Below are 12728 nucleotides of genomic sequence, written 5' to 3'. Positions count from 1 at the left end.
CTTTAAAGTCTGTCAGCTTATTACACTCCCAGAAAATATATTCCAATTACCTCTTTCTTCCCCATCACATCTCCAACATTTGCTGTCTACCTGAAGAAAAATTCTTTGGAGTCTACTTGGGGTATAAAAATACATATGTAAACACTTCTAAGCAAAGATCCTAAATCTTCTAGACTTTGTCATATATCCCCAGGTCTATGTCAGATGATCGACTTTTTGAACACTCGAAAATAATATCGAAGAGACCATATGATCAAGTTTCTGAAAACTTGAACATCAACCCCCCCCCCCCACAAAAATCTACCTTTTTTATGTTTTTACAGGGGTCAAGCCCCCCTGCATCCCCTGCAAATTATATATACCAATTACAAGATCACACTACAGTGAAGGAAAAGGTAAATTTCTCTTTCTGTACTGTGATCTCAATACAAAAGCTTTGAGTTTTCAAAAACTTAATCATGTAGTCCCAACCATATGGAGTTTGAGTTTCTGAAAAGTTGATCAACTGATGGGGACCCATATCCCCCCATTATTTCTAGCACATTTTAAAAGTTCCATGCAAACTCCTCTATCAGAAGCACTTGTCAAGCAAGTTGGTGTAATTAAGGAAATTATTTTTTGAAGTGTGATACAGAATTGGAATTGCCATAGTAAGGTCTTGCTGAGTTTAATTATGGTGGCTGCCAAAAAATCAATGACTAGAAAATGGAAATCAAAGTCTAAACCAACTGTACAAGAAGAAGTTAATATACTAACAGAGATAAAACAAATGACAATGGGATCTTTAGAAAAGCATAGGAGCGAATTACATAGAAAAATTGAGAATTGTGGGAAGTCTACATGCAGGATAATGTTTGAGAGGAGGAATGTGGTTTAAGTGAAGGCAGGAACTGAATGTGCTTTGAAATGTTTGACAATGCCTGGGTAGATTATAAGTGATGTATAATGTTTGTAATTGAAAATGTGTCAATATATGTTTTTCTTTTATATAAATGTATGATTGTCTTTGTCATATAAAGATGTTTCCTTAAAAAAAATAGTAGTACTGAATTCTTACAATTAATGTAATAAATACATATAGATTGGAATTTGATCTTTGTACTCTGGATGTGTTTGCATTACACGCCAACATTCCAGCTGACTGTGATCTTTGGGTATTGCATTATTGGCTTGAGATTAAATTGAGGTGCATGAACTTTATACATTAAAATTTAAGTGAAATTAGGTTGAATCACAATGTCTTTTATTTTGGCCAAGATTGTTAACGTCCATTTGAATGGTACATTTATGGAAACAGCTCTTGACCCTTGTATGCTGACTTCTTTATGGAATTTTTGGAGGCGGAATATGTATATATATATATATATATATATATATATATATATATAGTGCATTTAAGAGCCTGCATATTGATACGTGGAGGTGTTAACTTGATAATTATTGGATGATATGTAAAGGGGGGATTTTGAAGGCTATCTGAACTGGGATTAATGTGCCATATATTTTTTTTATGAAAGCTGAATTATTTACTTATGATTTCTTGGATGTGACAAAGATTCTTGATGGCTTTCTTATTACTAATGTTTATAGGAACTCATTTAGCAAGAGTTATTTGCTGTTCAGTGCTGGTTGTTTTTCAGGCCATGGTGTTACTAGTGTCCCCAAATCTCAGTTTGAGGATCAGAAGAATGTGCAGTACTGAAGATGTTGTAGAAGGAGATCATATTGTCTACAACAGAGATTTTACACTGGGGTTATTCCATGACTTGTATTTCTAAAACAAGAAACTGATAGGAAGCCTTGTAATTAATTCCTGCAGTATCTGAGTACAAAATATCTTTCATATTCAAATAATTCAGAAACATTTGTTTGTTCTACATTCTGACAATGCCTTAGCCTCAATCCTACCTCATCCTAATAGATTCAGCTTTAGGAATGGTAGGAATTGGAAACAAATCTTAGCTTACCATAGGAATTCTATCCCATGTCCTCACCCTGATAGGTGGTAGAGGTTGAGTGAATTGTGCCAAGTGTAAACACATTTTTACTGGTGCACATTTCATGCCCAGGAATGTCCAAAGTAATTTTGAAATGCATAGTCTTGTTAAGCGTACCATTCCTTGGTGATACACACATCACAGCATACACATGGCTCTTTTTATGTGCTAGAAGAACATATTTTACATCTGAGTGTAAAATATGCTACCTCACTAGCTTTCTGGCACCCTGTGAATCTGTATATAAATATGGCACTTTTTGTTATTGTGGTGTGGTAAAACAGTGGTCTGCCATTTATCAGCATAAGCTGTATCTGAGCTCTAAAATTGGATCTCCCTTTAGTGAGTGGTCCTTCAAGTTATTCTTTTTTGCATATTTTGCCTGCCTTGCACACAGGAGCTTAACAATCTGTAGTCCATACGGTACCGTAATCATCATGGTTACCAATGGAACTTGCAGCAGTCTCCTTCTTGAAGGCATATTCTGCAGTACATGAACACTAACCGTGACAGTCTATTATTGGGAATGGTGAGGGTGTCATAAAATTATAAATGGCACTCTCATCATCTCCAGAGTGGTACATTGTGCTTTATCTAGCTTTGGAACTTATCTCACTATTTACAAAACAAAAGCTTTTTTCATATGGATGTAGTCTGCACATGTTACGTCACACATTATAATCTGGTATGAAATTCTTTTTCCTATAGCAGAATATTTATTTAGGGGCTGACCATTGCTATGGTGTTGCACCTGATCCTGGTGTCTATTTTTTTTCCAATTTCAGATATCTGTCAGTGCTAGTTCTTTAAGTGGTGTATGCTACAAGATTCTTTTTTATCCCCTCTTATCTCTGTTTGGAGCATTCTCATGAACTGTACTGTCCTCAGGAGAATTATATGCTTGTTGAAGATCTGAAGAATGTAGACAAAGGAAGTTTTGTAGACCTGCAGAATGAAAAAAATGTATCTTACAGTTAAGTGTTTAATGAAAATGTCTCACTGCTGTAAACATATTTCTTTTTGAAGGGTGCTGGCTATGTCCTTCTTATGAATTTTTTTATTTATTTTACAGGAGATTGTAGACAAAGATGGGAACAATAAAGTTTTGTCTTTCACCATTCCTTCACTATCAAAACCATCTATTTATCACGAGGTAAGTAATGAATGCTGCATTTTTTTTCTTTTTTCTGTTTTTACTTGTTAGGAATTTTACTTGTTTTATAATTTTGTCTGGTCTTATATTTTAAATATCTGGAAAAATTAATGCAAAATGAGCCACCACACTGTGTAGTTCAACTTGTATATAGTTTAAAAGTCTATGCATTGTTATGTCGATAGGAGGTTTTCAGACTTCGTTTGTGTTGTAGTGTTGCCATATACACACCATATCCTGGAACACTAATGTAGCTGAATTCAGAGCTGTATACGGCAGAGACAGTTATAACAGCGTTACGGCATGTCACATTCTGTACAATCTCTCTTTGGATACTTGTTAAGACTATCACTATTTCTTCAGGAGCTATTTCTGTGGCAATATTGATGTTTGGACCTTTACTCACTAGCATTCATTTTGTGATCTCACTTGACTTTACAGTATTTAACTGTTTCCCTGAGTCTGCATCATTCAGCTACTACTGATGTAATATCTTCAAGAAATAACATTAAAGGGATCAACTCTTCCTACTGTGTCAAAACCAATGGTTACTTGACTTTATTTTTTCATTTGCTTTTAGTGCACTGTTTGATTAAGGCTACCAACTGTATGGAGTATTAGAAAACTTATGTTACTGAGATAAATGAGTTGTGCTTAATTTTGAAATCATTTTTTGTTGACTTGAACATATCATGAAAGCAGTACATTGGTTTGCCAGCTAAGTAGCATTGCTGTGTACAGGTAGTACTGAGCACTAGGGTTTTGCCACTCCTTGCTTGTAAGCCTGCAGTTCGGTGCTGAATTATGTGCTCCATTTCCAATGCCAATTCTCAGACTTTTTGTCGTTGATGACGTTCTGGATAGTTAAATTAGTCACATTTCTGAAGGATGAGCCGCTGATGATTACTGAGGGTGTCATTCTGTAGAAGTTTTACTAACTGTATTACATCAGTCAGCATGACAGTTTTATTGCCAGCCATCTCTAACTGGCAGTAACAGTGCTTTGGGACCTGTGGCACTGAAGTGGCACATAACTAAAAAAAAAAAAGACATCTTTGCCCACCCATAGCACTTTGCCACATGTATATGATGTATATGCTGCAGAACACAAAAGCAAAGTATAGAACAAAATTTAAAAAAAAGCCTATTTACAGAAGCAAATAGGTAACAGAGCATGTGATTAGTGCTTAGAAATTTAAAGAAATGGATGTGAAGGAAGGAACATGATAGGGCAGAAAATCTTAATATTATAGTTAAGAGGTGCAGGTTGTAAAGCAGGTTCAGAGAGAATTATATGTAGGGCAGTCGTAAGGTTTAGATTAGAAATGTAAACTTGGGGTTCAGCAGTGTCACAAAAACTATGTATATGGCTGGGGGATCCTAGTTTTCAGGCATTGGTGAAGACTGGTTGTGGGCTATAGGATTGAGAATGAAGAGAAATGGTTTGATGATATGCCAAGCTGAAGATAAAAATGGCATTTATCCTTAAGGTATACAGGAGCAGATCCACTGATATGACAGGTGAAGTTGTAGGTATGTTTTAAATGACTTTACATTCTGAATGGGTTTCAGTGTTGGTGGGATATGGTTCCAGAGTTTAGTTATACTATTTGAATGTAGAGAGTCACCTTCTGTACTAGATGATATGATTGTAGTGATTAGTGATTTGTTTCTCTAGAATGTAAAATTGTATTGGTGAGTAGTGTTGTAATAAGTTGTTAAGGGCTGAGCAAGTTTCTAGCTTACAGAAATGTCTGTGTGTATTTTAGTTAACTAAAGTAAGAGCTAGGTGATTTGATAGTTCTAGGCAGTTTAGTATATTGAAGTCTTGGCGGTGGTGTGTTCTTTTATTGTAGTTTAATGCAAATTTGGCTATTTTATAACATTGCTCAAGTTTAAAAAGTTGTGAGGCTTAAAGGTTAGTGAAGATTAGGGCAACATATAGGAGAAATGGCAGTAAGAAAAAGTAGTGGTTATACATCTGGATATGTCACTGAGTTAGGTTTTTACCTTGTGTAATGTACTTTTAACCACATATGATATATGGTGGTCAAATTTATCTGGTGATCTATGATGATACTCAGTAAATCTGTGTGGTTTACTTGTTCTATGATGGTAGCGATGGCGGACATGATAGTGAATAGTGTTGTTTTGATAAGAGATGTGTTTTTTGGTTAAGTGCAATAATTTATTTTTTTAGGGTTTAGTAGAAGTTGTGGATTATTTAGCTATGTTTCAGTTGATGAAAAGGATTGCTGTGTAAGGCCTTGGAGTTTATTGAGAGAGAGAGAGAGAGATATTAGGAAGTGCAGATTAGGGTTGAATCATCATGGTATTGAACTAGGTTAGCATTTTTCTGTAGAAGAGTAGATATATTGATGAATATGTAGATCCTTGTAGGACACCAATAGTTACAGGAAAGACAGTGCAGAAATTGTTGCTCTGTTTCACTGCTTGCACTCTGCTTGACAGATAGATGTGGAACTACTGTAATAAAGAGTTGTTGCACTCTAAGGATGAAAGTTTATACAAGTTTCTGGTGGGAGACAGTATCAAAGCTTCTGGTAAGTCTAAGAAGATAGTGGAGTTTAGGCTTCCAGCATTTCTGTGGATGTTGACAGTATTAACAAAATTCAGCAAACCAATAGTTGTGCTGTGATGAGGATGGAAGCCATGTTCCATTAAAGACAGAAGCTTTTATAGATAGCTGAGAAGTTGTGTGTGAATACATTTTTCTAATATTTTTGATAGGAGCGATAATGTGGCAATTGGCCTATAGTTTGAAAGACCTTAATTGATTCCAGCCTTGTACAGTGGCATAATGAATAATTTTCTTCCAATACTGAGGGGACTTTATTTTCAGATGTGGATCGATATATCAGAATTGAAACTGATATAACCTCAGCTGCTATTTTAAGATATTCACAAGGTAGATTCTCCGAAGCACTTGTAATAGGCTTTAATTTTTGAGTTTTTTTTTGATGGTATCTGTGGGAATCAGTTAGAAGGTGAAACGTTGACAGAACTTATTTGATTGAGAAGGGACATCAAGAGTTTGATTAGTCACCTGGCTGGTTAATGGCTGTACTGTATAAATAAAGTGGGTATTAAATTGCTTGGCTGTAGTATCATATAGTTTGTGTGTTTGGTATTAGCTGTGTAGCTTGTCCTGAATTTAACAGTTTATTATTTGGGTCTATATTATCATATCACACGCTCAGAAGAGCGAACAACAGATAATCGACCCCATGTAAGCGAAAGCTTACAACGTCAAAACTTCAGAACAGTGATTATTTTCCAATGGAAAACAATCGCTGTTCCGAAACAAAAAGAAAACAGTAACTTAACGTGGGGACACCCGCCCCAACATGGGGGGCTGTGCCCCCCCCACACCCCTACTTAAATATACCAACTCCGAGATCACACTACAGTACCGAAAAGGCAAAGTAGCGAAAGCAGCCAAATGAATTCTTTCCCAGGGAAAGAATTTGCTGAAACGCCACTTCACTATTTTGCCTTTTCGCGCTTTACTGTTCGACAAAGACGCATTTGACAACCTGCGTCTGCAATGGTGTAATAGGAACCTATTATCTGAGGCCCAGGACAGTTTGTGATTATTAGTGTATATGTTCTGATTGAGTAATTTTCTTCTTTCATCTTAGGTGATAAGTTTTTTTTTTTTTAATTTTTAGTTGTCTACATGTCCAGACCTTCCATGCATTGTCTCTTTGGTTGGTTGTAAGAATAGCCATAGGGCAGGGTTGTATTTGACTCTTATTCTGTGGGAGGGTAGTGTGTTTAGCATACCTAGGAAAATGTTATTGAACTCAAAGACAGCACTATATATGGGGTAAAGTCTTTAGTGGTTCCCAGTTAAGGAGCTGTAGTGTATTAATAAAAGTGTCTTCATGAAAATGATTAAGTTTTCTTGCCAGGCTGTAGTGATGTGTTTTGGGGCTATTGGCTTGGTACCTTATGGTGTAGATTGATAGGTGATCACTTAGGCTGAATGACAGAGTTCCATGGGATGAGATTTTGTTTGGAGAGGATCTAAGGAGCCATTTGAGGGCTGATTTGTCTAGCTGTGGCTTTGTTTTATTTTGTTGATAGAGTTGTAACTTGGATGAAATTGTACAGCTGTATATTATTTTTTAAACAAGAAACATCTTTATTAAATTATCAGTTATGACATAGGAAAGCATACATTTATACAAATGAAAACAAACCATACAGACTTATTTTAGCTGCAAATTATACATCAGTTATAAAGTATCCAGTCATTGCCAGTCAAACATTACATAGCTCTTTCAAATTCTGCCTCCTTTTAAACTTCATTCCTCCTCCAAAATGTTATTCTACATGTATTGTTCCCACAATTCCCATTTTTTTTGTAATTAGTTCCTTCCCTTTTCAAAGATCCCATTTTCCGTTTTATCTATATTGACAACTTACTTTTATAAGGGAATGCATATGCTTCAGTTGTCCTGCTCTTAACATCACTGTCAAATGCTTTCTCTGCATCAAGACCCACCAACAACACTGATATTTTCTTACATTCTGGTTCCGTCTGGATTATCATTGTTCTGTTAATATTGTCAAATGTTTGTCTTCCTTCCACAAAACCAGTTTGATCCATTTCTATCTATTTGATATCACCTTTGCCACTCTTTTAGCCATTACAGACATAAACACTATATAGTCATGATAAAACAAGTCCTGCTGACCACAAAGCTGTGTTCAACCACGAACCAAATAAAATGAACAAAAATGTAGAACATAGCACCACAGCAAACCAATAAAAACCAAATGGCAAAGAGCAGTATAAAATTCAAACAGACTTTTATTCAAACACAGGTGAACGCCTTTGCAATAAAAACGCTTCTTCAGACCATACAAAAAAAACCCAGCAACATCTCAAATATTAAAAATACAATCAATTAAATATCTACCAATAAAAAAACATGCAGATACAATAGCTATAAAAATTCTAAAGGCACAGCTTTCTTTTAAGGCAGGAACCATAGAAGGCTATTGCCATAGAGGCACACATAGCAAGATGCCTATTTAAAAAGCTTTCTTTCTTTGTTTGTTTGTTTGTTTCTTTCTTTCTTTCAGAACTGGCTTAAGAGGTACTGATTCATTCAAACCTGCCCCTCTATGTGCTGATAATTTAAGAATCCATCTTAATTCTTTCCCTTCTGTGACGTTAGTTATATCACCCAACCTAAAACTTTCATAGATTACTTCTACTGCCATAAACTTGAACCAATGGTTAGTGCCTTTCTCTAGAATGTGTTTAGCTAGGGCACTATAACTATGGCCCCTATTAGCACAATAATAATGGTCTCGAATTTGTTCCTTAAGTCGCCTATTAGTTTTTCCTATATGAAATTTTGAACAAGTCACACACTGTGCTAGGTAAACTAAGTTTTTAGTGTCACAATTAGCTTTAACTTTGAAAAGATAAAGATTACCATTGTCTGGTTAAATAAATGTATTAGATACATCAATGTATTTACAAAAAGTGCATTTGCCACAGATAGAAGTGCTAAAATTAGTTGTTCTAATACTAGTTTTTTTATTGGTAGATATTTAATTGATTGTATTTTAAATATTTGAGATGTTGCTGGCTTTTTGTATGGTCTGAAAAAGCGATTTTATCGCGAAAGCGCCCACCTGTGTTCGAATAAATGTCTGTTTGGATTTTATACTGCTCTTTGCCATTTGCTTTTTATTGGTTTGCTGTAGTGCTGTGTTCTACATTTTTGTTCACTACATAATCATGGTTTAGAATTGAAATGGGCTTATATGAAGCTGGATATTTTGGGTCTTTACCCTCTTTAGAAATTTCAGCCACCTCCACTTTCTTCCAGGATGTTGGTGCTTTTCCTCCTGTTAAAATATTGTTAAAGAAAACCTTCGAAATTTTTATTGTTTTTTTTCCCCTCTTACCTTCCAAATGTCCACAGGAAACCCATCTATTCCTGGGGACTTTCTGTAGATTGGTTATACATCAATTTTTATCTCATCTCTTCCTATCATTACTGTTAGTAATTGAGCCTCGTCTACCTCTAAAGTTGGCATATTTAATTCTTCCATAAACATTTCCATTTGTACCTTTTCTTGATTTCCATAATTCTCTGCTTTATACAGATTTTCATAAAATTTCTGAAATATTTCTAGAACCTCTATCCTTGTTATAGATTCCCTAAGCTTGGAGACAACCCTTTCTACTGTCTGTTGCTTAAGTCCACGTGCTAAAAGTTTTTGTGCTGTGGAGTTTTTGTCAAAGAACATTTGCTTAACAACAGTCTTTCTAAACTCATGCATATTATTGAGGTAATCCCTTATTTTCTGTTTAGCATTCTGCAGTTGCTTCTCTTCTTATTATGTGAGATTCCCCCTATTCTGCAATACTTTAGTCTTTGTCAGTCCTTCTGAATATTTTTTGTTACTTCTTAACCATATCATTCTCTTTTATTTCAACCCTATTTTTCAACTCCACTTTCATTTTATCCCACTCCCTAGCTATATTTTCTCTAATAACTCCCAAATAATTTCTACTACCCATTCTTTAAATTCTACTGTCTTTAGCGGATAGGTGGGAAAGTGCCATTGTCTCATTTTTGTTATATTACCCTACATTTTTTATTTTAGTTATTATTGGCATGTGATCTAAAATAGTTATTGGATGCATATCAAAACTTTCAAATAAATGCACATGTGCCTCTGAAATATAAGTTCTGTCTTGCCTAGCCCAGTTTTTGTAGCTTGAGAAATACATACATTCACTCCGAGAAATACATACATTCACTCCAAACTACTAGTACTGAATTCACATCTTCCATGCCAAACATTTTCATAAATTTGTATAAACCAACAAAGTAGCACTGAGTAAAGAGCCTTCCACCGATATACAAAATCCAATAGTCCAAGAACAGAAGAGGCTCAACGCGATCAATTGAAAATAAATAAAAAACTTTAATACTGCAGCAAGTAAGCGCTTTCACGTTTCAAGAACACTTCATCAGACTTAAACAACTGCCATAAAGTCAAACCATTTAAATACTATTCAAAAACACAATCAACCAATCAGAAATGTGAATCAATTAGTATTGTACTAATTATTCATTAAAAAGCACTTTTAAATGCATCCCTATAAAATTAATACAACACATACAAATATGTCATATAAAAAACATTTTAAAATAACTTGCATCACACTTGTATCTTCTATATTGGATTAAAACTTAATGTGCATATGAACGTGCTGCCAAAAAAGGCTCAAGTGTCACACGTTCATTCAAACCATGCCCTTTGTGTACTTGTAACCTTAAAATCCATTTATTTTCCTTTTCTTCAGTATAATTTCTGATGTTGCCTAGCCTGTTAGATTTCCTTATTAATTCTAACACTGTGAAACTAAATTTGTGTGATTTACCTTGTTGTAGAATATGATTAGCTAGGGTATTGGATTCATTTTCTTTGTGTATTGCATATACATGCTCTCTAATACGTTCTCTCAGACTTCTATTTGTCATGCCCACATAAAAGCATGAACAAGTCCGACACACAGCAATGTATATGATATCCCTAGACTTACAATCAGCATAGAAATTCATATGATAGGTCTTTCCAGTGTCTGGATGTGTGAAGTTGTTATTACCAGATATAAAAGTACATTGGTTACAACTCCTGCATGGAAAAGTTCCTACTCTCGTAGAATTAATAGGTCTAGAACCCTCACTCTCATAACATAACAACCTTTTAAGTGACTTCATATTTTTATATGCAAAACTGGGTCTATCACCCACTATCTCTGTTATCTTATCTGTTGTTAAAATATTCCAATTCCTCCTGATTACTTCTTTTATTTTCGTGTCTAAATTACAATAGGGAATGGTCAATCTCTTATAACTTTGCGTATATTTATTGTTATTTCTCAAACCTTGGTCTCTTTTCTGTCTGTGCAAATAAGGTTTCCCTCTACTGTCTCTATTTGATTCAACAGATACTAGAGCTTCTTTCACCTCAAGTGTATCATAACCTCTTGTTTTAAAATTTTCCATTAACACTTGTTGTGTCTTGTTAAATGTTTCCTCATCCATAGTAAGTGAATGAACGTGTGACACTTAAGCCTTTTTTGGCAGCACATTCATATGCACATTGATTCACATTTTGGATTGGTTGATTGTGTTTTTGAATAGTATTTAAATGGTTTGACTTTATGGCAGTTTAAGTCTGATGAAGCGTTCTTGAAACGTGAAAGCGCTTACTTGCTGCAGTATTAAAGTTTTTTATTTATTTTCAATTGGTCGTGTTGAGCCTCTTCTGTTCTTGGACTATTGGATTTTCATATATTTCTTCAAAAGCCAACCACTTTTGTTATATTTTCCCTTCTGGGTCCCCAGATACATCCTTACTGCTGCAAATCAAATTCCATTTCCCACAAATAAGTAGTATTCCCAGCTGAAAGCTGATTATTTCTCCCAAAATTTTCTTAAGCTCCATTATAGCAGTTTTAGTAGAATATAAATGCATGCCCCTTAGTACTACAAATCTACCATTATTATCTTTTTATCCTTTTCTATCACTATTGGAGCCCCTGTTGCAATTAAAATAAGTACTCCCCTTTTTCTTTGTCCCATATATGAGTAACCATCCTGAAAACATTTCTTTATTATATTTGCATGCTCAGTTCTTTCCAAATGTATCTCCTATAGCATAGGTATTTGCACTCTTCATTTTAATATAGTTCAGTACTCATTCTTTTTGTATATGTCTGTGAGACCATTTATGTTTAAGGATATATAGAAAGTGTTGTTGTCACGTTAAAAGTTATTATTCCCACCTGCATTGTGTAACAGCCTTTTTTAATGTCTAGTTACAGCTTTTGTGGTACATGCATACACAATGCTTGGCAGGTTGATCCTTTATGCAGTTGTTTCTTGTCATATGTATTTGAACCTATGTCACATCTTAACAAAACATTTTGTTTTAGTGAAAGCCCTCAAAAACAAAACACCCCTAAAACCTATTAACTTAAACTAACACACAAAACTACATACACCTCCAAATACTGAAGTTCAACTCTTTTATTAAGAACAATTGCCCCGGATTGGTAGCCACACTTATAGACTTGGAATAACCTATAAGGAAAGTTATCCTTGCTAAGATGCATGGTACAGCCTGTGCTTCTACTAGGTGCTGTCTGTTTTTGTCTGATATTTATTCCTCTCCCAGATTGGAAAACACTTGAATGCTTTCAGAAAATATTATTTCCTAGCCAGTAAAAGAAAGAAGTATTTGTTTTTTATTGCTCCTTATCAGATTGTTTCCATGGAGCATGAGAACCAGATATACAGTTGCTTCTACAAGTGCTCATCTATTTGCTAGAGGAAAACTTATTATATTCAGTGTTATTTTATTTTATTTGCTTCCCCTTAAAACTTGTTACTAGATCAAGTCAAGGTCCTTAATCCAGTCATTTCCATATGCAAGAGTAATAAAACACACATCAGTTTTTCTTGTATCCTGCTCTTTTGACCAGACTTATTTTCTTTTTTTTACATTGCAGT

At 34.8% G+C, this 12728-nt stretch overlaps 1 protein-coding gene across 3 annotated transcripts in view; it reads left to right on the top strand.

Annotated features, from left to right (window-relative positions):
* The window catches only part of FAM126B (family with sequence similarity 126 member B), a 1024500-nt gene that overhangs the window by 700711 nt on the left and 311061 nt on the right, over positions 1-12728 (top strand). For all 3 annotated transcript variants that reach the window (XM_044075704.1, XM_044075703.1, XM_044075705.1), the window contains one exon: positions 3070-3150. In XM_044075704.1, the coding sequence (XP_043931639.1) occupies positions 3070-3150 (81 nt within the window). The remainder of the gene's footprint in view (positions 1-3069; positions 3151-12728) is intronic.

Source organism: Protopterus annectens, chromosome 6.part1 (assembly GCF_019279795.1).
Source record: "Protopterus annectens isolate FY-2018-M chromosome 6.part1, PAN1.0, whole genome shotgun sequence".
Lineage (NCBI taxonomy): Eukaryota > Metazoa > Chordata > Ceratodontiformes > Protopteridae > Protopterus > Protopterus annectens.
Note: the sequence above shows the minus strand (reverse complement) of the source record. Positions and strands in the feature narration are given on the sequence as shown.